General features: G+C 40.0%; 1 protein-coding gene across 1 annotated transcript in view; it reads left to right on the top strand.

The window, feature by feature from the left end:
* Positions 1-2917: 2917 nt before the first annotated feature.
* TMED10 (transmembrane p24 trafficking protein 10) overlaps positions 2918-25187 on the top strand; it is a 37209-nt gene continuing 14939 nt past the window's right edge. Inside the window, exons 1-2 of the mRNA XM_081151543.1 lie at positions 2918-5191; positions 22162-22273. Coding sequence (XP_081007669.1) covers positions 4967-5191; positions 22162-22273 — 337 coding nt within the window. The 5' untranslated portion in view covers positions 2918-4966. The remainder of the gene's footprint in view (positions 5192-22161; positions 22274-25187) is intronic.

Here is a 25187-nt window from a genome sequence, read left to right as displayed (position 1 = left end):
GGAAAATGAATTCAGAAGAGATACTAGTAGATGCTACAAGTTTTGTATTACTATTAACATCTTCATAAATGTTCTAAAAGGCTAAAATTCACTTAAAACCCACAAAAGTTGAATTATAAATATGAGTGAGGGTAGAAAAAGACTACCTTGGAATCTCAAACTTCTTAGTAGAGTGGGGACTAAATAATATTGTGTTTTAGCAAATGTAATGACAATTATGTCTGAAATCTAGTCTGCAGTTAAGCGCTCTCGTTTCTATTCTCAGCACTAACACTGATTCATAGTATAGATTGAGGTAAGTCACTTAACAGCTTTGGACCTCAGCTTCTCCACATAAAAAATGGCAATTAAAATAGTAGATAGAGGAACTAGCATTTATTGAGCAACAGCTCTAGGTTGATGTACTAAGTGGTTTATAGTATGTTGTATCATTTCATTCATTCACTCAGCAAATATTTTTTGAACACCCACTATGTATTGTATCTGGTCTCAGGGATCTATCAGGCACAAAACAAAGACCTTGCTCTCTTAGAGTTTAAATTCCAGTGGGGCTGGGTGATAATAACAAGAAAATAAATAACTCTCAAATAGTGACAAGTGCTATATAGATAATAAAACCAGATCATGTGATAGAGAGTAACCTGGGTACAGGGTTACTTACACAGGGTGGGCTCTCTCAGAGTGATGTTGGAGTTGGGACCTGAATGATGCGAAGCAGCCTGCAGGGTCCAGAGTCCATGGGACAAGATCTGGGCAAGAGAACTCCAGGTAGACAGTAAGTACAAAGGCCCTGATGCATGTAGGAGTTTAAGCTGTTTGGAAGGCCTGGAGCGTGAATGGTGGGTGTGGTGGGAGGAAGCGATCACTGAGATTAGAGCAGGGGCCAGACCACAGTGGCTTTTTGGGCTGTGGTAAGGTATTTGGGCTTTATTTTGATTGATCTGATTTACATTTTAAAAAAATACAGCCAAGGTATATTAAGGAATGTGATTGCAGTGGGGCAAGGATGGAAGCAAAGACAACAGTAGGGAAGTTGTCTGTCTAGGTAAGAGAAGCAAACTTCTTTTGTAAAGGATCAGGTAATAAATAGTTCAGGTTTGGTAAGCCACCTAAACTCTCTAAGGCATGTCTTCTCCTCCCCTCTGTCTGGGACCTCCTCCTCTTCCTTTTTAGCAATCCTCCAAAACAGTAAAAACCCTTCTTACCTCTTGGGCGATACAAAAACAGGAGGCTCAGCCTGCGTGGCTCAGTGGTTGAGCATCAACCTAGGATCCAGGAGATTGCAGTTCAATTCCCAGTCAGTGGGGCTTGCTAGGGTTGCAGGCTGGATCTCCAGCAGGGGGCATGCAGGAGGCAGCTGATCAATGACTCTCTTATCATTGATCTCTCTCTCTCTCTCTCTCTCTCCCCCCCTCCCTCCCTCTCCCTTCCTCTCTCTGAAATCAATGAAATATATTTTTAAAAAAACACAGGAGGTTGCATGCTGGATTTGGTCTGCCTAGCTGGGCAGCAGTTTGCCGACCCCTAGCTTAGAGAGAAGCAGAGAGTGGCTGCCATAAATTTAGGACACAGAACTGGTAGGATTTGCTGATGAACTGGCTCTGTGTGGGGTGTGGGTAAGAGGAAGAGGAAACAAGGATGGCCTCAGTGAAGAAGCAGAGGTGGTGTAATTTACTAAGATGCGGAAGAAGCAGACTTGGGAGCAGGGGGAAGGGGAAATGAAGAGTTAATTAAGTATGAGTTGCCAATTAGTCATCCAAGTGGAGATGTCCACTAGGGAGCCTGATACAGACTCTGGAGTTTAGGGAAGAGGTCAAGGCTAGAGATCCATATTTGGGAGTTATCGTCTATGGATGCATTTAAAGTCATGGGAATGGACGAGATCACCCAGAGTGCAGTGCAGTCATGGGACTGGAGATCACCCAGAGTGCAGTGCAGAGGTTCCAGAACCATGTCCTGGGGGGGCTCTGGGACTTAGAGGACCCATAAAAGAGGTCCTTGGAATCACTCTCTGGGTCAAAAAGCATGACACATGACAAATATTGCCCAACTGCTTTCCTAAAGGGTCTTCTGCATCTTCACAGAACTCATCTTGTTTCAGCTATTTAAATACACACTGTGAGTGGGAATGTACACATGAATGAGCAGGGACACTGGAATTAGGAATCCTTGACTGTTTTTGCATTGGAGCTGGGGAGCCTCAAACCAAGCTGGAGGATTAGGCTGGTTAAGAGAGGAGTTGAGAGGGTGGAAGCACTTCCAAGCATTTGCAACTGCAGAACCACCCAGCAAGCTTATTACAAATGTGTATTTTTAGTAAGAGCTACAGATTCACTGTCTGGGGTGAGGTATCTTTTAAACATGCTCCCTCTCATACAAACAGAAGGTTGAGAAATCTGTGGTTTAGGGATAGATTGAATAGAGGGTGTGTCCTCATGACATTTCTTCACCTCCAGAGGCTCATGGAGCTTCAGGAATCTTAGGTGGGTCTGGCTGGAGAAGTTTCAGGATGAGGGGATGGTAGAGGACTGTTAGGCTAGGAAAAAAAAGTTTTTCTAGTTTTGGGACACTTTCCATTTGCTCTCCAATTCAGAATGAGGCCTTTTCCCCACACTAATGTAAAATGGTACCTTTCTTCATGCAGATGAAATTCAAAACTTTCGGTTCCCTAGGAGTATCTACTTTGCCTTCTAGTTCCACAGCATAGAGGGGAGAAGTTTTTTCTTCTGTCTCTATATGGCAACAAGAACACATTTTTCAATTCAAATATAAGATATGCATGTTGTTGATGAAACTGAAATCATACCTATACTTTAGATACATTATGGATCTGTGTGAAAACAGCTAAGGAATAATGTAAGGAATTTGCCGTTAGGCCTTCTGCTAGGAGCAAAGGAATCAATCTTGCATTCATTGAACAATTATTTATTTTGCCTTCCAAGTACCAGGCACTATTTTAGATTCAGAAGATAAAGCAGTGAACAAAATAGACAAAAACCCCTGCCCCTCACAAAGCAGATAACCTAGTTAGGGAAATGGATTTATAAAATGTATATTGTATTAGATAGTGGTGAGTGCTAGGAAAAAAATATAAATGAGGGAAGGGGGACAGGAAAGAATTAGGGGCTGGGATAAGCAAGAAGACAGGACAAGAAAGGATTTGAGAGCTGTGTTGAGGAAAGTAACAATTTCTCTAAGTCTCAATTTCTTCAACTGTAAAATAATAAATAATAGTGCCTTCCTGAAGAAGGCTCAGGCCCTCAGACTGACTTTGTTGCCTTTAAACTACAGAATTTCTTTGGCCTCTCTCAACCTGTTCCTTATGTGACACGAACAGACTTGTCCAGCCTATGTTACATGGTTTCTGAAAACGCCAAATGAGATCTGTGAACAGTTGAAAACTCAAGACGCTATTACCTAAATGTAAGATAGTAATTTAAAAAAAAAAACCCACATGGCTAGTTTATGGACTGCAAATCTCTTGCTGATGGTCAGCAGAGCCTCAGGACTGAGGCTAAACAATAAATTACATAACTGTTTAGTACTGACTCCCTAACTGCAGGGAAAAGGCCGGAGAAAATTATCAGGATGTACCAGCAGACTAGCAATCTTATCTTAGATCAGGGATAAAATAATCAAATGAAACGTTCCTAAGTGGCCACCTCATAAACTGGTTGTAGCATGTTATTTGTCAAATTTTAAAATGCTTTACAGCTCCTTTAGGTTTGTTCTTGTTTTGTTTGTGGGACTTCAATTACAGGAAAGAACTAGATGAATTGCAAGCAGTTATATAAATAGAACAATCACTAAAATTACCAAGAGCTGGTAGTCCATCCTCTGGGTATTTCTGTAGATGCTCAATAAATATTAACCAAAGCGGATGATTCCAAACACAGGCTGCTGTGTATCCCTTTTTCATCTTTTTATTTTCTTCAGTCCTGAATATGATGGCATCCCCACAGTGGTTTGTTCAGTCAATAAACATATCGGTATACGCCCATGGTATAGCGTCTGGCACAGAGCAGGTACTCAGTAAATATTTGTTAAACAAAAGCATGATTAAGGTGTAAATTTGCTTACTATAGACTAGCCGATTTGATCCCTAAAATGTTTGTGCATGTAAAACACACAAATATTTGCCTTCCCTTGACAAGGCTCATCTGGTCAACCGAATTGGGTCCATCCCTGAGACTGGACTAAAACAAGGTGTTTTAGTCCATTGAAATACAAAACCCAAAGTTAGTTTGAACATTACCTAGCATAGTAGGCGCTCAATGTTTGCTAAATACGATGCACACTGAGAAAGCAGTTACTCCAGCCCAAACATCCCGCTCAGGAGCATGAACCGGCCGCCTGGCCAGGTCACATTCACCAGGTGACCGCTACGCCTTCTCTGAGGTACTGGCCCCGCGCGCCTCACAGCCGTAGCATCTTTCCGCTCAGCCTCCGCACCTTTCCTCTCAGGTGGTCGACGTCCCAGTGTCATTCAGGCGGCTTCGCACGGGGACTGCGCACCCTCCGCTCCGCTCCGCCCCGCCCGCCCGCCTGCCTTGCTGGCTGCCCAACGGACCCAGCAAAGGGCCTTGTGGCTGTTTCCTATTGGGGCTTGGTTGCTACGGTATCACCACCCTTGAAACTCGCAGGCACTGCTTCCGCAAGTTAAAGGAGAACTACTTCCAGGTCTGCCCTTACTTGCTATGGCTGACTGAGCAGTCACCGAACTCAACAAAAACAACAGTCTTCCGGGAAACTTCCAGGGAAATCTTATTTAACCACTCTAACTTGTGGGTGTGACGTAGTAGCAGATCCTTTCTTCCTTTTCATAAGATTTACTATATACTTTTCGTCTGTCTGCCAGTCTCCAAAATGGCGCCGGCGCCACTTGGGGGGGGGGGCAAAGGTGAGTCACGTGGGCCCTCCGGTTCCGGCGGGGGAGAGGCCCGGGTGTTGAACAGTCTCCGGCACCATGTCTGGTTTGTCTGGCCTACAAGCCCAGCGTGGCCCCTGCCAGTTCGCGTTGCTGCTTTTACTCCTGCTTGGCCCCAGTTCGGTTCTCGCCATCTCCTTCCATCTTCCTCTTAACTCCCGCAAGTGCCTCCGCGAGGAGATCCACAAGGACCTGCTGGTGACCGGCGCATACGAGGTCTCCGACCAGTCTGCGGGCGCCGGGAGCGTGCGCACCCACCTTAAGGTGCGGCACTGGGCGGGGCGGGCGGTGAGACCTCTGGCGTAGGCGCGGAGAGGCCGAGGATTGGGGGCTTGCGGGGGTGTCCGGCCAGGAGGGCGGCCTGGCCTCCTCCGAGCGCTAAGGGCCTGCGGTGGAGACCGCCCCCTCGCCCTGGGGGTTGGCGTTCGCGGGGCGGGGCGGGGCGCCAATGCTGGGGAACCCAGAGAAGAGCCGCGTTGACTTGGCGGATGTGGTGACAGCTGAGCGGGGGCGACCTCGACTTTGGTCCTTGTCGGGACCCTATATCTGTTTTGGTCTTGGATACCTTGAACTGTAACTTACTCTCCAAAGAAGTCTTTAGATGTGGGATACTTGTGGGGATTGGCACTAAGGCTTGGAAACCTGCGAAACCTGCAGGAAGATAATGGAGGCATTGAAGCCTACAGTGAATAATGAAACTTGTTATTTATTGGGCATTAGCTGTGTGTCAGAGCTTGTGCTACTTTACATGCATTGCCATTGAGTTTGCACACTCTGTGAAGTAGGTAGTGTTAGCTTCCTTTTACACATAAGGAAACTGAGGCTCAGAGAGGTAGAATAAATGGATGCCGGAGCTGGCATTGATTCTTAGTTTGGGAGTTAAGTAAAGTGAAAGAAAAGCGCTGGAATTTTATCCTCGCCTTGCTTTTTATTTGTAATTACTGTGATTGACGAAATTTGATTATTGGTCACAAATGGTCTCAGGTTCTAGTGCTTTCCTTCCTGGTACCCCAGAATCTGGACTTAGCCAAGTTTTATGTAAATTTCAACGATATCCTCATGGTGACTACTACCATATGCCAGTTTGGTCCCATTTTGCCATTAGGATGACCGGATTGATCTTTGAAACGTTAATATAATATGGTGTTAGTCAAGATTGATTGCATTTTAGGTAATTCATTCTCAATAAGTACACGGTTGTATTTGTTTATTTATTTTAACAGAATGTATCTTAGACTAAATAGGAAGAAACATTTTTATTTTTTAATAGCACTTAGGTATAAGAGGACCATAGTTTCTGTTTAAGGTATTGGAACCCAATAGTTGAAATAGAGAGAAACTATTTTCAGGGCTATTGGTCAGTGACCCATCCTTTTATTAGTCTCTTCAGGTACCAAACTAATATCTGGCCAAGAAAGCCATGATGTCATAATATTAGAGGCTTAAATACAGCATTTTTGGGGTCATGATTCTAGCTCATCAAAGGATGTAGTGCATAGAATCAGAGAATTTTAACGAGAGACTTCCTTTTCCAGTGTTGCCCCCTCTGATTTGTACTTATTTTTTAAATCCTTCAGCAGCTTTCTGTTGCTCATCTGATAAAGTTTCAATTTCCCAACATGCCCTGTAATGCACTTCGTGATATGTTCCTAAAGTTTCATATACTTTGTCACTCCCCACTTTGCATTTTACATATGAGCCACCCTCAACGGTGCCCTCAACTCACTTATTTTCATTGTATAATGTCACCACTTATGTTTTTACCTTGTCTTTCTTATTAGACTGTTAGTATCCTGAGGGCAGGAATTATTTTCATGTTTGTATTTTCCAGAATGTCAAGCGTACTGCCTTGCTTCTAGTAAGCAGTTAATAAATATAAGAAGCATAGCGTAGTATGCCCTTATGGGAATTTTATGTGTATCCAAAGCTGCTGAAGGAACTTCAACAGCAGGAGTTTTTATATCTACATACTCGCATTTTGCCATTACTCAGTTGTTCTCCCCATGTCTGCTCTGTTCTCATGCTACTAACCAGCTTAATCATACTACACTTGGGGCCCTAAGCCCAGTTGTCAAGTGGGCAACATAGATGCATGAACTGAGCTAGGTATGAGAAAAATGACAGCAGTGATAATAAATGGGGGATAATTGGGAGTATTGGAAACTTAATTTGGAGTGATCAATACTCATCTTTTTTTTTTTTTTTTTAAATGTATCTTTATTGATTTCAGAGAGAGGAAAGGAGAGGGAAAGAGAGATAGAAACATCAATGATGAGAGAGTCATTGATCAGCTTTCTCCTGCATGCCCTCGACTGGGGATTGAGCCCGCAACCAGGCATGTGCCCTGGCTGAGAATCGAACCTCAGTCTCCTGTATCCTAGGCCAACGCTCAACCGCTGAGCCATGCCCGCCCGGTCAGTACTCATCTCTTGATATGGGCCTTGTTGCCACATCTGATTTTTCAAAGAAGTCAGAAATCCACATTTTGATGTGAAAGCTCCCGATTTTTAAATTATCACCAACTAATTCAAATTGGTTTTGGCATTAGTTTGTTTTCAGTTTTATGGAAAAGGGCAGTCAGTTCACCATATACACAATAACCAGATTCAACAATTACTAGGGTCTTGCCATACTTTTTTCACCTTAATTGCTTCCCCCTTCTCATTTTGTGCTGAATTGTTTTAAAATAAATCCCAGATATCATGGTACTTCAGTCCTGCATACTTCTGCATGAATCTTTTAAAAATATGAACACAATCACAATGTTATGCAGTTATAATCACACCTCACAAGATTAGTAATAATTTTTAATGCCAATAATACCCAGTTCATATTCATGTTTCTCCACTTGTCTCAATATCTATTTAAAATTAATTTATTAGCTCTCAAGTCTCTTTAATCTAGAGCCATCCTTGTCCCTTCCTCCCTTTTTTTTATGCTTGCAGTTATATTGTTGGAGTCAGTTGTCTTTAAAGAATGTCCTACATTTTGCATTTGTCTCTTTGCTTCCTTGAGGTGTTATTTAACCAGTCCTGTCCCCCATATTTCTTGTAAAAGGAATCAGATGTAAAGATTTAATTAGATTCAGGTTTATCTTTTTGGTGAGGGTACTTCATGAGTGCTATTGTGTACCTGATTTGGCATCATGGCAGAGCACATTGTACTTTTGTGTCCTGTAGTGCTGCTAAGATTGATCAGTGGCTTCAGGTGTGCATTAGTGTCTTACTGCTGCTGTAACAAATTCCATGAACTTTGTGGCTTAAACAACACACATTTATCTTACAGTTGTAGAGGTTAGAAGTCCTAAAATCAAGGTGTCATCAGGGCTGTGTTCCTTCTCATTTTATGAGGAGGCTGTAGGGGAAGAATCCATTTCCTTGCCTTTTTCAGCTTCTAGAGACCACCTGCATTCGTTGGCTGGCAACCCCTTCTTCCATATTCAAAGCCAGTATCTCCAGAACTTTTCTTCCTTTGCTTCCATCCTCTCATCTCCTCAGTCTCTCCTCTTTCCCTTGTGATAATCTCCTTATTTCAAAACCCTTAATTTAGCCATAGCTGGTGTTGCTCAGTGGTTAGAGTATTGGCCTGTGCACCCAAGTGTCAAGGGCACATACCTGGATTGCAGGAAGGCAACCAATCGATGTTTCTCCCCCCGCCATACCCTCCCTTCCATTCTCTAAAAAACCAATGGAAAAAATATCCTCTGGTGAGGATTAACTTTTAAAAGGGGGGGGAAAAAGACCCTTAATTTATTTACATCTTTGAAACTTTTTATATGTGGACTTTTTTTGGGGGGAGGGGAATGCCATTCTGTCTAATGAGATGGTAGCATCCTGAAGACTCCATTATAAAGCTTCCCATTATTTTTTTCTCTTATCCTTTGATAACTGTCATTATTGTGTGTATTGTGAATTTATTGTTCGTTAAGGTTATGAAATGATTTTCTAATTTATTTATTCCTTCCATATTTATTAGCTGGAATTGTTCTTAAAGAATTCATCAATTAAGACCATTTGGTTACCTAAAATTTATACTTCATATAGGAAAGGCAGGAAAAACGCAGAATTCATTTCTTTTAATTGACAGTTTTCAGAGTAAGAAATTGTTGCCTTTGTCATTTCCAGTGTAGTTCAGAGGGTTTACTATTCTGAAATAACTTTTTGTTGTTGTTTGTTTCAGTTTTTGGAGTCATTGTTTTAGTCAGTTGCATTTATTCCTTATGCTAACATGTCTCTGCTCTTGCTCCCATATCCTTTTGACACAATCCCATTTGGCTTTGATAGCTTACCTGATTTGTGGAACAATAAGGTGTCCTAGGCTCATCTTTTGTATGTCCAACCCCTGATCTGGACACAGCTATTCCTCCAAGGAGTTCTGGTTCCTTTTTTTTTTTCTTCAATCCTGACCCGAGGATATTTTTTCCATTGCTTTTCAGAGAGAGTGGACTGGGGGGAGGGAGGAGCAACATCAGTGTGAGAGAGACACATTGATTGGTTGCCTCCCACACAGGCCCTGACCACTGGGGCCGGGGATTGAGTCTACAACTGAGGTACATGCCCTTGGCCAGAATTGAACCTGGGACCCTTCAGTCTGTGAGTTGATGCTCTAACCACTGAGCAAAACCAGCTAGGGCTCTGGTTCCTTTTTGTGAGGAGTGGTATTTTAGATACCACAAGCTGGGTGTCATTCTTTAATTCTTTTTTTTAAATATATCTTTATTGATTTCAGAGAGGAAGGGGGGAGAGAGAGAGAGAGAGAGGGAGAGAAACATCAATGATGAGAGTCATTGATCGGCTGCCTCCTGCACTCCCCCTGCTGGAGATCGAGCCCACAACCTGGGCATGTGCCCTGACCAGGAGTGGAACCCGCGATCTCCTGGATCATAGGTTGATGCTGAACTGCTGAGCCATGCTGGCTGGGCGTCATTTTAAAATTTTTAATATACTGTGCAGGCCACAGAATACATTTGTGGGTTTGATCCAGCTCCTTATCACAGTTTGCAACCTTTTTCATAGTATCTGTCCACTCAATTGTGCTTTCTGTTAAACTTTGACTACTTGTGGCCCAGACTCTGCCTCAAGGATTCTCTCTGTGCATCATTTCAGCTTCTAAAGTGCAACTCCTGAATGCAAGAATCTGATTGGTTCAGCTCCTTTTATGCCAGGCCACATTCTGGGTCTTCTCTTTGGTCGTATGTCCACCTCTGGTTCAAGCAGCCATAGTTTGGGTTGAGGTTAGGAGAACTGGAGTCTTTGTATAGTGCAAAACCTGGCCAACTGGGCTTGGCATTTAGTTATTGCTCTGAATGAGGCAGTCTGTCTTAGAAGGATCTTTGTGAATGTAATGCCTTGATTGACCTGTCTAATTCACCTTCTTCCTGTCAAAGAGTCCTTTAATGTCCACTAAATACATCAGTGGTATCATATATCACTCTATGTTGTAGTGTGTGTTTACCCATCTCCTCAGATAGACTAAAAGCTCCTTGAGCAGAGACTGTCTGATTTTGATTTATCATGGAAATACCTGTGTCTAATACAGTGCCTGGCCCATAGTAGGACTTCAACATAAGGAATAAGTGAACAAATGAATTGCCACTGTCCTGGCCTCATCTCTGATCTTTCCCTCACCCTTCCTCTTCACTTCTGTCCTCCCACTCCTGACTCTAGCCATACTGAACACCTTGCAGTTCTTTGAATACAATGTTCTCTTAACTTGGACCAGTCTTTGTACTTCCCTCCTGTCTGCTCCCGTTACATCCTGCTTGGCATGGCACTTTTCATGTAGTACGGTATGGTGCTTACTTTTTGAACTTCTTAATGTTTTATTCATCTTTGTGTCCTCAGTTCAATGTATTCTGTACATGTTGTATAACTAAGTTAAGTACTTTAGTGTTATTGAGGACCCCTTTGGTATAGTGGGAAAAGCCTGGACCTGGAGTCAGGTAGTTTTGGGTTCAAATTCCAGCAGCTCCACCACTTAATAGGGTGCATGGTTTGGGGGGAATTACTTAACCCTTTTCCTTGGGTCCCTTATTTGTAAGATGAGGATGATAGATCTCAGAATTGTTAGAAGGACTAATTGATATGTGTTCTTTATTGTACAGGGCTCATTATGGTGGGCCATAAATATTAGTACTCTTTTTTCTCTATTGAATGAAAATTGAATTGCTAATCTGACTTCCCTCTCCTATATCATTGCAGTTACCAGATAAAGAATATATTCTTCCAATCATTCAATAAATATTTATTTAATATTTAGTATATGCCAGACATAGCTGAGGATATGGAAATGAACAGCAGACAAGGTCCTTAAACTCTGGTGGAGAACAGACAAAAAAGTTAAAAAATATACATAATTTCAGGTAGTGATTAAGTACTATAATGAAAAATGAAGCAGTAGGGGTAGGGAATGATTGATTACGTAAAGAGTATTTGTGTGGTCAGAGAAGGCCTCTATGAACAGAGAGAGAAATGGATTGAAATGATGGGTGGGAGGGACTCTGCTGCAGAAATTTCTTCTTTAGACTGATATTGAGATGTATTTTGTGTTGAGAGTTCCAATTGAGTTTATCCTGTTCACCCTTCACAAAATGAGGCTAAACCGGGCTAAATAGTATCGTATTTAAAGAATTTGCTGCACAGAATTGAAGCAGGAAGCGTCAACTCAGTGAATATAGACATTTCCTCATTACTCCAGGCCCATAATAAAAGCCTCTCAGCTCTATTGCTTTTGAACTGAAAGCCACATTTTCATTAAGACTAGATGATACCATAATAGTTTAACAGGCCCCATTACCATTTATTATTTAGAATGCTTGTTAATAGTGAAAATTGGAGGATGAATTAATTTTAGGGGATGAGATGAGTTATTGTCTAAGGATGATTTATATTTTAGAAATAGATTACAGAGAGAGAAAAAACAACTGTGAGGAGCTGTCATAATCCTCACTAGAAAGGAAAAAAAAGCCCAGTGGTAATAATTTTAGTCATTTGTACTTTTTCAGCCTCTTCTAAATAATCTCATTGGTCTACATTTTTTTCATTGTCATTTTTCTTTTCTTTTATAATTTTTATTTTTGTTTAAAGTGTTACAGATGTCCCTTTTTCTCCCCAATGACCCTTCTCCCCCCCCCCTTCCTTCCCCCTCCCCAATCACTCTCCCCACCATTGTCCGTGTCCTTGGGTTGTGCATATATGCATATAAATTCTTTGATTACTCTCTCCTCCTCCCCCCCCTCCCTCTGACATTTCGTCAGTCTCAACTATGCTTCCATGTCATTGAATCTATTCTGCTCGTCAGTTTATTAATTTCATTGTCATTTTTCAAGAGTGCAAATGAAAATTAACATTTCATTTTGCTAAATGAGATTTTTTATTTAAATATATACTCGGTTATGGTCCCAATCTTTCCCAACTAGCTTATAGATGAGAAAGCCAAATAGATCATTTGAAGAGTTCAGCCTTCAGTCATAGGCCTATCACAATTACCAAGAAGCTTCTTGGCAGTTGGGAAACCGTTGGCTTATAAGCCCCCATCCCCCTGCTAAAACCTGTATGAAAAGGTAAAAGGTGTGTTTGTGTGCGCTATAATTTTGAGATGATTTTATTTGGAGCAATTTTTTCAGTTTATTACTTACTATTGGTATCTGTACTCAGGGCTGATCTTTTTCTGTTGGGAAAACTATGTCTTTCAAATTTATATTGATGTGACTGTTGTCCAGTGGGTTAGAAACAGGTCAATAAATAGGTGGCTTAGTACAGAGGGTACCATTCAATAGTATTAAAATCTATTTCTTTCTGTATTCTATCTACAATTTTTAGCTTTAAATTAAAACCTGACTTTGTGTTTTCTTCTCCGTAAAAACTAAACAATATGATATATCATTTAAATCTCCTATTCATTGAACAGTTGTCCACAGTTATCTGTTTTGAACTGATCTAGAGAAAGGGAGCTGCTTAGAATTTAAATTGTACACCATATCTCTATGATGACTTCTGAAAACTAGTCCAGTTTCTAGGAAAATGGAACAGATTTATAGAGGTAATCTAGTGGGGTGCAGTGCCTTCTATGCTGTTTCTTGTGTGAATTGCTGACTGGTGGTTGATCCTGAGCCATTGCCCCCATACGCTTACGCAGCCTAGCTGCTTGGACAGTAGAGCCCTCTGTGAAATCAGCCAGCTGGCCACAAACCAGAATTTGGGCTCCCAAACAAGCCTCTGACTTGAGGGAGGTTGATGTCATCTGCTTTATCCTGTGCCCAACCTCATTGTTCTACATAACTTGTGGGAAATCAAGGGACTAGTTGTTAAGAAAGAACAAGGCTTTGTTTGTGCCTAAAAGGGACACACTGGAGGTTTTTACCGTAAATAACTTTGGAACAGTATGAAAAAAAACATTTGATCTGGCTTCACCCCCGCAGTAGTATTGTTAGGGCAGTAACTAGTCTTTCCTTCTCCCTTCCTCCCTCTCTCTTCCCGCTCTCTTTCCCCCAACTTCTCCCCCAACCCAGTCATGCATGACGTATTGCCTATGTTGAGTTAGTAGGCAAATGCTGATAGAAGCAGGAAGAAACCATCTACCCATAATTATACAGTGCCTGGAAATTTTTCATTTCTAGTTTTCAACGCTTCAACAAGCCTCCTTAAGCAGTACCTCTTTGCTGTGCTGGGCTGTTGCTTACTTGTGTTGGAAATTTTAAAGAATTTAGTATTGCTAAATGCTGTCTGTGGCCTAACTTTGACTTTGTTCTGGGTTAGATCTAGATGTGGTCCTTTGATTTCAGGGATTTAGTTGACACGCTTAGACTTGGTATTTGCTCTTGTTTGAAAAGTCAGGGTAAATTCATTTTATGCCCGTTAAATACAGCTTCTAGGCTATTGGAGTTGCCCATGTTGCTCCTGTTTGAGGACAGTGGTGACTTGTGGTAGCCTTTTGAAGGTATTTCTAATACTATTTTTCTAGTCTAAAACTACATCTTCCATGATTGGGTGTTCTTTCTGCTTTTTTATATTTTAGAGTAAATGAAGGGTATAGACCCACAACCTCTGATCATTATATATACACACACCATTCTCCCTTCCCTTCTCTCATGTAGGTTAAAGAATACATGCAGGAAATGCTGGAGGCATCTTGTATTTCTTGCTATCCCTTGTTAGCTAAAGGTTTTGTTGAATACCTGCTGTGTTAGGCATTTTGGTACCCTTTCAGTTTCTAAATCTTGCTGCTGCTTCCTTAAGAGTTTACCTATCTGTCTTTTTCTGTTTTCATGGAATAACCATTTGGGCCCTGACCATCCCGGAATTTAGTCAAGGTTGAAAACTTTATCTAGTTTGCCATGAATTAGCACTGTTAGATTGGAACTGTGGTTAGTGATCTAAATGTTTATGGAGTCCTGGGCTATCTCTAACAAACAATTATAATAATAATGTGAATGATGACAATAATATTATTAAGTACTTGTCATGTCCCAAACACTGTTCCAGGCCCTTTGTCTGTATTAAATTTATCTTCACAATAGCCTCATGAAGTTCATATTGTTGTTCTTAGTTTACATATGAGGCACAGAGAGGTTAAGGAACATACCCAAGGCCTTACAGCGAGTAAGTGGCACAACTGTTATTTGAACACAGACCTGAGGTCTGACTCCAGAACCCTCAGTCTAACTCCTATGTTTTACTGTCTCAAAGGGAGAAAAGGGTAAGTATCTCTGTTTCAGTTCATTTTTTTTCAATGTATAGAGCTTCCACAAGGAATTTGCTGTTTCTGAATTCCCAAGTTTTTCATTAAGGAGCTGCAAAGTTGATGGTTATCCTTCAAATAATATGTACACATTATTTATTCAGTATTATGCTATAGACTGATATATACCTGAGATGGAGTGCAGGTAGGAGCCTACTTAAAGGAGATTATACCTTCAGATTTTCACCAACTATAGCAAAACCACAAGCTGAGTGACCTCTGCTGCTCTGGTAGCACTCCAGGGAAAGAAGTGTTTTTAAAAAAAATGATATTCCTGGACTGGTAGGATATGGAGCTGATTCAACAAATGAAAGCAATGTGTGACCTATACCATAAGGAAGACACAAACTTGCTACCTCCCCCATGGATCGTATGTCATTTTCCAGGAGTAGACTAAAGACTTTTTCAAATTAACCTTTAAAAGACGGCATTTAAAAGACAGCATCATACAAACTCCATATATTTTCCAGGATCAACTGTACAAATAATGGTTTCTTTCCTTTTGCCTGTAAAAAAGAACGTATATGCTTAGGTTTCTGAATATTTAACTGTTTGTAATATACCTCTTAATAGGTATGTGAAAATGCTTGTTTGCTTGCTTGGCTCTTGAGTAGATGAAAAATTTCTTGAGAATCTAGAGGTATGTGTATATATATGTGTGCACTTGACTTTACTTTTTTGGATAGTACACTGTATTTTTTTAAATAAACTTTTTATTTTTGGACAGTTTTAGATTTGCAGAAAAACAGTGCAGATAGTACAGTTCCCATAAACCCCACATTCAGTTTCCCCTATTGTTAACATCTTACATTATTAGTATGGTACATTTGTCGCACTGAGTGAACCAGTATTGACACATCATTATTATCTAAAGTCAGTACTTTATTCAGATTTCCTTAGTTTGTGCCTAATGTCCTTTTTCCTGTTCCAAGGTCCCATTGGGCTCCCCTAGATTATGGCGATTTCTCACAATTTTCTTGTTTTTGACCACCTTGTGAGTTTTGAGGTGTATTGGTCAAGTATTTTATAGGGTGCCCCTCTGTTGGGATTTGTCTGATGTCTTTCTCATGAGAAAACTGAAATGAATTTTGGGGAGGAAGATTATAGAGGTAAAAAGTTATTTTTTCATCACATCACATCTAGGGAGCTTGCGATCAACATGATTTATCACTGATCACCTTGCTGAGGTTCTCCACTGTCAATTCACTTTTTTCCCCTTTCCATACTGTGCCCTTTGCAGGGAAGTCACTATGGGAAGTCCACACTTCAGGAGTGGGAAGTTATTCTTGACTTCCTTGAGGGTATTGTTTCTACATAGCTTGAGAATCTTCTGCACAGGAGATTTGTCTCTTCTCCCTTATTTGTTTGTTTGTTTAATTTATAATAGTATGTATCCATGGATATTTATTTTATACTTTGGATTGTAATCCAAATGCTACTTTTTTTGTTACTCTAATTATTTGATCTTTGACTATTGGGAGCACTTTCATGTGGCTGCTGTATCCCTTTGACATATCCCCATTCTTGTTTTTTTGTTTTGTTTTGTTTTTGAGCACTTCTTTACTTTTTGGCACTACAAGATGCTCCAGGTTCATCTTGTATATTTCCTGCCTCAGTCCTGGGATCAGCCATTTCTCTCTCCAAGGAGACCTAGTTCCTCTTATTGAAGAATGGCATTAGGACCCGAGATCTGGATGGATAGTATTACTTTTAAGATGTCTTTTCCTGGCACTTTTATTTTTTTAAACAGACTGTGGTAGCAGCAAGTGGCCAAAAGTAGTCTTAGCCTTCTTGCAACTTTAGAATAAGGCTGGGAATTCTGTGAGCTGCAAAAGGAGCTAGAATGGGGAGAGAAGTGGTAGTGTAAAGGGCAGAGAACCAGAGCACAGGAGCATTCATCTAGTTCCTCCAGGTCCCACTTTTACGTTAGGTCAGGCAGATCATGGAGTGTCACTAAAAGCACCCATTTGAACAGTAGCAAGGCCATGGTTGAAAATGGAGAGTCTGTTGGTCACAGTCCTTTTATAAGGATAAGGACCTTCCTGATAAGTTGTTCCTGATATTTAGTTCCAGGAAAATTATCTCTGAAGATAAATTGGTGAGATTGTATCAGAAAACAAATGATGTATAACCCAACTTGTTTCTCCCTTAGTTTTTTAATCTTGGCTTCTAGAAAACTTAGAGCCAAATTTATTGTACAGATATCATTTGCTCAATTCAGGTTCTTTTTTTTCTTTTTTTTTAAATATCTTTATTGAGTTCAGAGAGAGGAAGGGAGAGGGAGAGAGAGAGATAGAAACATCAATGGTGACAGAGAATGATTGATCAGCTGCCCCCTGCACCCCCCCCCCCCACGGGACTGAGCCTACAACCTGGGCATGTGCCTTGACTGGGAATTGAACTTCAATCTCCTGGATCATAGGTTGATGCTCAACCACTGAGCCACGCCAGCAGGGCTCCAGTACTTTTTAAGTTGTGACCTTTGGATTGCTTTTCTTCAGAAGGTGTTATCTAGAAACACATTTTTATTACTTCCTATCCCTTGATGTTATATGGGCACATTTTATGGCTTGATATTACCCTTGTTTAATTGAGAACTTTACAATATATGTGTTTTTTTATTGTTAAAAGGGAAGAAATGAATTCTTTAAGGGCTTACTGTTATAGTAGGTGAAAGTGGCAGTTATTTATCATTACCTATCATTACCTAGGTGGTTCTCTAGTAGAACTTAAGAAGAAAAAAGTCTCAATTCTTGAGAAACCAAGTGATCTTTTAAAGGTGATCTATAATTAGAACATTTTAATTAAAGGAAATTTAAAACCATCATTTCGGCCTATTAGACTTTGCCGGTTCTGGCTACTTAGCTTGGCCCAGTTTCTGTTCCCTAATTTTAGCTACCTGCTGATTTATGTAGTTATGTTGGGGTTAGGGCAGACGATCCCCCCCCTTAAGATCAGTGACTTGGCTCCTAAATAGCTGCAAAGTTATGAACTGCATGGGAAATCTACTGATTTTCAGAAAAATTCTAGGATCTGTTGGAGCCTGACATTAAGGTTAAGTTGTCAAGTTGCCTGCATGGGTTTTCAAATTTCTAGACAAATACCCTCATATAGTTCTATCAACTCAAGATCATAAGGACCATTAGAAATGTGGAGGCCCCGAGTGAATTGTGATCATTATCACACATTATTTCTGGGAGGTAAATTTCATGCAGATAAAAGGTACAGCTAGTGATGGGCCCTTTGCTTTCAGTCTCTTCTGAAGCATTTGAGTTTTTGCCCTAAAATGAATTTTTAATTTGCAAAGATGCTACAGAAAGAATCAACAAAACGAGGTTCAGCCATGATTATAGTTCCTCAGTACAGTGTAGAAGAGGAAAATTTGAACAGTTTTTACCCTTTCTGAGTACCAGTTGGAGGTACGGACTGTACCAGAGTCTTTCAGAAAAACATGGCAGACTTCTTAATTCATTTTGCAAATTACTCGATAAAGGATTTTTGCCAATACCGTAACAAGAGTTTTCTGACCTGCATCTAGGCTCCTTTATTATCTAGAGAATCTCCTTAAATTAATAACTTTTTTTGAAGAGCCCTTTTAATATCTTAGAAGAATACAAAAAGATCATAGCTATTCTAGGACGTAAGATGGCAAATGTGTGCCAAATCTTGTAAGCCCGACTAAGTTGGTTTGTTTGTTTTAGGCCAGTGACCTGTCCTCTTTCCTTGCCTGACTGTGGAGATAATGACATCCATGATGACTCTTCAGTTCTATATGCCCTTGATGTTTATTTCCTGCTGTCCTCTACTGGTTTCATTTACATTTAAACATTTCTAGCAACCTGTATTCCTTTCCTTTTTCCTTAAGAATTAAGTTAGCACACTGAGCAAATCAGGAAGCATATTTTTATACAGATGTGCCTTGGAGAAGTTCTACATTTTCTGCTATTTTATTCCTAGAAGCCAAATCCCAATTAGAGTTTTTAGATCAGCTTGGAATGTGAAAATCTGTTATACCTGCAGTCTGTCTTTTTGAGCTTCCTCTTTGCTCTTAGGAATTGTCGTGCTTTTAGGGGCTGGAAAGTGGGGAAGTGTGAGTGTCTGATGGGTGAATAGATTCTGAAGAAAGGAAGAGGGGCACCACACTGGTGACTCTACAGCACTCTGGGATCTTACTTGTTCCCAGACCTTTTTGCCCTATAATATGTGTATCCAAGCTTCTAAGATAGTCCTTTGTTAGGATTTTTCTTTTAGTTGCTGATTCAGAAAATGCATTACATGAACAAAAAGCTGTTAGGAATCTTCAAGGCTATGTATTCGCTTGCAGATTATCTGCTAGTTATTGCTGACATCAAGGACTCTACCTTGTGGCTGCCTGCTAATCTCTGAGGAGGAGAATGCAGACTGAAAAGTGCTATGTCCCACTTGAGGGGACTCTCAGGTTCTCTGACATGTACCAACCCAAAGAATCCATCAGAATCTGTTAGTCTTTCTTGGCTCCGTGCATACTACTTCTTTCAGACACTCTCGTGGGGATGTAACATGGAATGTGAAAAGAAAATGGCTTTTAGACTGCTTTAGATGCACATACACAATTTATTAACTCTGATAATGAACGAGTTACTAAGTTTCCTCATTAATAAAATGGGGATAATAAGATTGGCCTTTATGGGGTTGTTGTGAGGACTGAAGAATATGTATATAAAGTTTATTGCTTAACTCCTTAATCCCCTTAGCTTTCAGAACCATTCAGTTGCAGAACCCTAAGCCTAAATCACTTAATACTTTTCTCTGTTCCTGCATCCTGGCTGCTAGGTGTTGCCACTAGAAATCTGTGGTCCGTGATCTCAGCCAAGACCTCGGTGCTGCCCAGCAGTTCTTTTATGTAATTTTAATCAGTTTTCTTCCTGTTCTATGCAGAGGTCAGAAATTGGTGGATCAGAAGAACTTGGTTCTATAGACATCTTTTGTTTGACCTTGAGATGGTTTTTCAAATGTTGGGATTGGTTGTGAGGATTTAAAAAATAGGAGATTTCAAATTAAAAGTTAAAATGTCTAACTCCTTTTGAAAAATTCGATTATTTGAAAACCTGGCATGCCATGGCCGTCACTGTTTTCTTCCTTGAGACAGGCCTATCCAGTTTGCCACATTGTCAACCACACTCTGTACTTACACTGGCTTATTAAACTTTTGATCCTTGTGGGCATTTATTTTTGGTCTTATCCTGTGGTCCCTTTCTCCTTAAAACCCCTCAAACCTGTCCCTTTCTATATTCAAAGCCCTCATCCTTTTTAATCTGGAGTACTGGAATAGGGTCCTAACCCATCTTATCTCTAGTATTGTCCCTCTTGAGTCTCTTCCTAGTAGTATCAGCTTCATCTTTCTCAGTTGCAAATTGAATCAAAGCCCTCTCTTGTTTCAAATTCTTCATTACCTTTCTACTTTGTACCAAATGAAGTTTAAACTCCTTAGCATGGTGTTGCAGTTCTACATGATCGAGTCAGTACCTGTCCATCCACTTAATCTTTCTGCGCCTCACTTTCCTCGTATGGAACATGGGGGAAATAATAGTTTTTACCTATGGGGTTATAGTTAAGATTAAATTAAAATGCATATAAAGCACTTGGCACAGTACTTGACACTTAATAAGTGCTCAGTAAATACTAGCTATTATTAGTATTATGCTGAAACCATGCTTTGTTTCATTCTTTTTCCTGGACCCCAGGGATTCATATTTGCTGTCTCTTCAACCCTGAATGTCTTTACCCCCATTCTTCCCTTGATTGCAACACATCCTTGAGGACTCAGCTCATGTGTCACCGCCTTCATGATACACTCCCTGACCCTCCATAATCCTCAGGCACCTGTGCATACCTCTAATAGTGCACTTTTCACCTTGTAGTTAAGTCTCCTTTCATATCCCTTGCCTCATTTAGACTCTTAAGCCCTTTAAAGATAGGAACTATCTTGCCTAGCTGGCGTGGCTCAATGGTTGAGGGTTGACCTATGAACCAGGAGGTCATGGTTTGATTCCTGGTCAGGACACATGCCCAGGTTGTGGGCTCGATCCCCAGTAGGGGGCATGCAGGAGGCAGCCAATCAATGACTCTCATCATTGATGTTTCTCTCTCTCTCCTACCCTCTCCTTCTCTCTGAAATCAATAAAAAACATTTTTTTAAAAAGGCTATTTAAAAAAAAAGGAACTATCTTATACATCCTTGTATCTCCGAAGACCAGTGCAGATTGAGGCATCTTAAGCCCTTGACAGTTGTGAATGATCAGCATCATTCATGGCAGAAGATACTTGATTACTATTCCTGCTGTTATTTTTAGGGAATTTAGAAGGTGTCATAAAACCTTTTTAATTAACCCATCATTTAAAATTTGTCTAGCTGTGATAACTATCCTTTAGTCATTATGTTTTTCCCCCCAAAACGAAATAACTTTATTTCTGACCATAAGTGATATGTGCCTTTGTAGAAAATTGAAAGAAAACAAAAGTATAAAGAAATCTCACTACTTAGAAATAACTAGTGAAGTGCTTTAAGTATATAAGCTTATATGTGTGCTACTCAATTTTAAAATCTCACCTATAAATGAATCTTGTTTTACAAACAGCATTAGAACATCCAGTTTAATATAATGAAGCCACTACCTTTCTGTTTCACATTGCAAGTAGCTTCTGTCTCAGGTAATGAAATTGCCTTCTGCTAAGACAGCCATGTGCTCTAGAAAAGAAGCCTAAGATCCAATCTGTCATATTACCATGTTATTCCCTTCTTTATAGGTGATCATTCACTTACCATTACAGGCTGTTCTCTAGGAATGGAGCAGTTTAAGTTTGGAGAACTAAAGCTAACAACCTGTAAGAAAGGCGTTGTCATTTGTGGAAGCCAAGGATGCCTTCTTTAGGAGAACCTTCCTGTTTATCCCTGTGCCTCTTTCCCATCCAGTGTAGCCATTGGCATAATTAACTTGATATTTGGAGGAATACATCCACCAGATTTTATTTTCTATGCATGCCTTCTTTTCCTTCTCTCCTTATATCAGGTGTCCCATTCCACTCTCCACCCCCACCTCAACCCTATTAAGAATTATTTTACAGAGGAGATGTTTTCTTATATATCTTTATCCTTTTTGTAGTATATTCTTTTGGTAATCGTCCACTTCCATTTTTGTGGCATGTCCCTTTTTGGGAAATGATACTGTTCTACATTGTATAAAGTGAACCTTTGTTACTAAACCCAATTTATATCTCAACTGTCATTCTGTAGTGGCAACAGATTTAACCTACGGTGTGGATAAGCTGTTTGAATGAATGAAATTTGCTGTATTTGGGTTTCATCCTCTAACCTGGTTCCTATCTTTGGGAATGGTTAGAGCATGGTTGTCATTATGATAAATGTCTTTTATAGACAGTGTCTCTCTATTTCTCCAGTTTCTCAGTTTTCTTCCTGAGTGTTGTTTGCTGCCTGTTCTTTCTTTCTTTTATTTTAGATCACAGATTCTGCTGGCCACATTCTGTACTCCAAGGAGGATGCAAGCAAGGGGAAATTTGCCTTTACCACTGAAGATTATGATATGTTTGAAGTGTGTTTTCAGAGCAAGGGTAAGTAATCAGAGTGTTGTCTGTCCCTGAATTAAGCATTTTCTCTCAAGTTAAATAGAGCATGCACTTTCTCTCTTAGGCCAGCAGGAAGAGGAAATGAAAACTACATTTACTGGGGTGCAGACACATATAAGTGAAAGTAGCATTCTTCATGTGCAGGAGTAGGCATTTCTTAAATGCTGTGACACAGTGGGCTTGAATGATAAGAGTTTAATTTGGGATAGATGCTAGAAAATACAGTAAGTCATCACTTAATGTTGTTGATAGGTTCTGCAACTTTAAGCAAAACGACGTATAATGAAACCAGTTTTACCATAGGCCAATAAACGAATTAAGTTCCTATGGCATCTCATCAATGTTATCACAAAATAATGTTGAATGAAATGTTATTCAGTATCCTGCAAAGTACAAAGCACTTTTGGTCTTCAGAGCACTTGTTTTTTCCTAGTCCTAATATCTTACTATGAACTCTTCTGTGCATCTCAAGACCAAGATCCCATAGTAACTTTTAGGCTGATTACCTGATGGTTTCTGGTGCTCAGTGATGGGTGAAAAAGCAGATTTCCCTTCACTTCCTATTCTTTCACTCCAAGGACACTAGATTCTAAAAGCTGTATGTATTTATACTTGTTATATTATTTGGGACCCTTAATATAACGAGACACAAAAAACGTAACTCAAACTGCCTTAAAGAGAAAGAAAAGGAAGACCATTTGCTTCTCTGAACCAGGAAGTCTTCATTGTGATGCTGACCTCAGGCCCGGCTGGATATTGGGGTTTTAACAGGATTGTTGGAATTCTACATATCCCTTAGCACTTCCTTCCCTTGCTTCCATTTTACTTTATTCTCAGGCTTTCTCTGTGTGGTAGCAAAAGGACTCCTGGCAATTTCACATTTATAGGATGTTTAGAATATATGTTCCTAGAAGAAAAGCCAGTGCCTTGGCTAGCAGAACCGGTAGAGTCACAGGAATAGCAGATTAACGCACTGCTTTTGCCAGTTAACCAAGAATTGACTCCTTTGATCTAAAGAGGGCCAATTGAGCCTAAAAGCTAAAGGAGTTTGCCTGATAAATGGAATGATAGATTAAGAATAGAAAATTAAAGGACTCTAGTAGTTATGTAATGACTTCTATCCTTTTCCCTGCCCCCACTTCCATCAGTTCCAAGATGTCTCAACAACAGTCTAGACGTTTCCAAGTGGTTGTGCCACTCTTACCTCAGAACTAAGATGTCATGAACTTCTCTTTCAAACTAGTTCCCCTCTCTCATCAGTATTACCACCATCCTTCCAGTTACTTGGGCTCACATTTTTGAAATTACTTGTGTCTTTTCCAGTCTATCATCAAGTTATGCTGATAGTTCTTTCAAAATATCTTCTGTATCTGTCACCACACAAATCTGAACTGTATTCTTTTATTTATTTATTTTTATTGTTATTTTTCAATCCTCATCCGAGGATTATTTTTTCCATTGCTTTTCAGAGAGAGAATGGAAGGGTGGGAGGGGGAGAGAGAGAGAGAAACATCAATGTGAGAGAGACAAATTGAATGGTTGCCTTGCACACATACCCCGACCAGGGCGGGGCTGGGGCTGGGGATTGAGCCTGCAACCGAGGTACATGCCCTTGGCCCAAATCGAAACTGGGATCCTTGAGTCTGCAGGCCAGTGCTCTAACCACTGAGCAAAACTGGCTAGGCAATGAACTCTAATCTTTTAAATCATGAATTATGTCATTAGCCTTGTAACTGATACCCCTGTTTTTAATATATCCAAATACTGGTACTAGATTTATCTCCTAAAACATATCTTTACTTATGTAAGTCTTTTTTAAAAGCTTTCCCTTCTCTGCAGTGGCAGTAATATTTCTGTTCTATAGAATGAAACCTAGAATCATACAGTTTTTGAGCTGGAAGGGGTTTTTAGGTATCATAGCATTTAATAGTCTCTATACTCTCACTCTGGTCTTATCTTCCACTATTCATCAGGCCCCAGCCAGTCTGGTTTGTTCTGCCCTTTAAATGTCACATTTATTCATTTGCTGGAATGCTCTTTTCCCATACAGACATGAGTTTATCTTTAGTTTTTTTAGAGTACTTTCAACATTCTAGCCTGCTTAATTTCTCAATCAGTTAATTGATTCATTTAGCAAATAATTATTAAGTGCCCTATATATTAAGTATTGTTCTAGGTGTTGGGGATATAGCAGTGAATAAAACAGAACTCTCTCCTCTCGTGGACCTTACATTTTCATTGGAGCAGATAGTAAACAAATAAAGTCAGGTGGTAATGAGGGCCTTGAAGAAAAAGCAAATACCTTGAGATGCTGAGCATGTCTCAGAAACAGCAAGGAGATTAATGTGGCTTCTTCTAAGTAGTACATCACTTACGGGTTAGGTTAGTTATTTAGGCATTTGAAAATATATATAAATTTTAGGTATTTAAAGATATATACAGGGTGTTCCCAAAAAATGTATACGCACTTTGAATGATTATAAAGTCAGTGTTTATTAACATATAGTTCATTTTCAAAATTTAAAAGACTACAGAAATGACTAATTTTTTTGTCAATGCATGTTTTCAAACTGATGACTGTTCTGGTCTTGGCACTGCTGATAACACGAAGCAATGGAATCGCAAACATCAAGAGTCATTTCATTCGGTATTTGTGTCTTCAGTTTGTCGACTGTTGCTGGTTTTGTTCCGTAAACTTTATCTTTTATGTATCCCATAAAAAAAGTCTAGTGGCACTTTAAGATAAATTTTCTTTGTTCAAAGCTTGGTCTGGCTTCACCCGTTATTTCTAATCAGTTAAACCTGAAAAGGAATGAAAATTAAGTGAGTTATCAGCTGTTAAAGTGTGTATACATTTTTGGGGACGCCCTATGTATCTACATAGATATGTGTCTCATAT

Source organism: Miniopterus schreibersii, assembly GCF_964146895.1.
Source record: "Miniopterus schreibersii genome assembly, chromosome: 1".
Classification (NCBI taxonomy): Eukaryota; Metazoa; Chordata; class Mammalia; order Chiroptera; family Miniopteridae; genus Miniopterus; species Miniopterus schreibersii.
The sequence above is the reverse complement of the archived record's forward strand: the minus strand, read 5'-3'. Positions and strand labels throughout refer to the sequence as shown.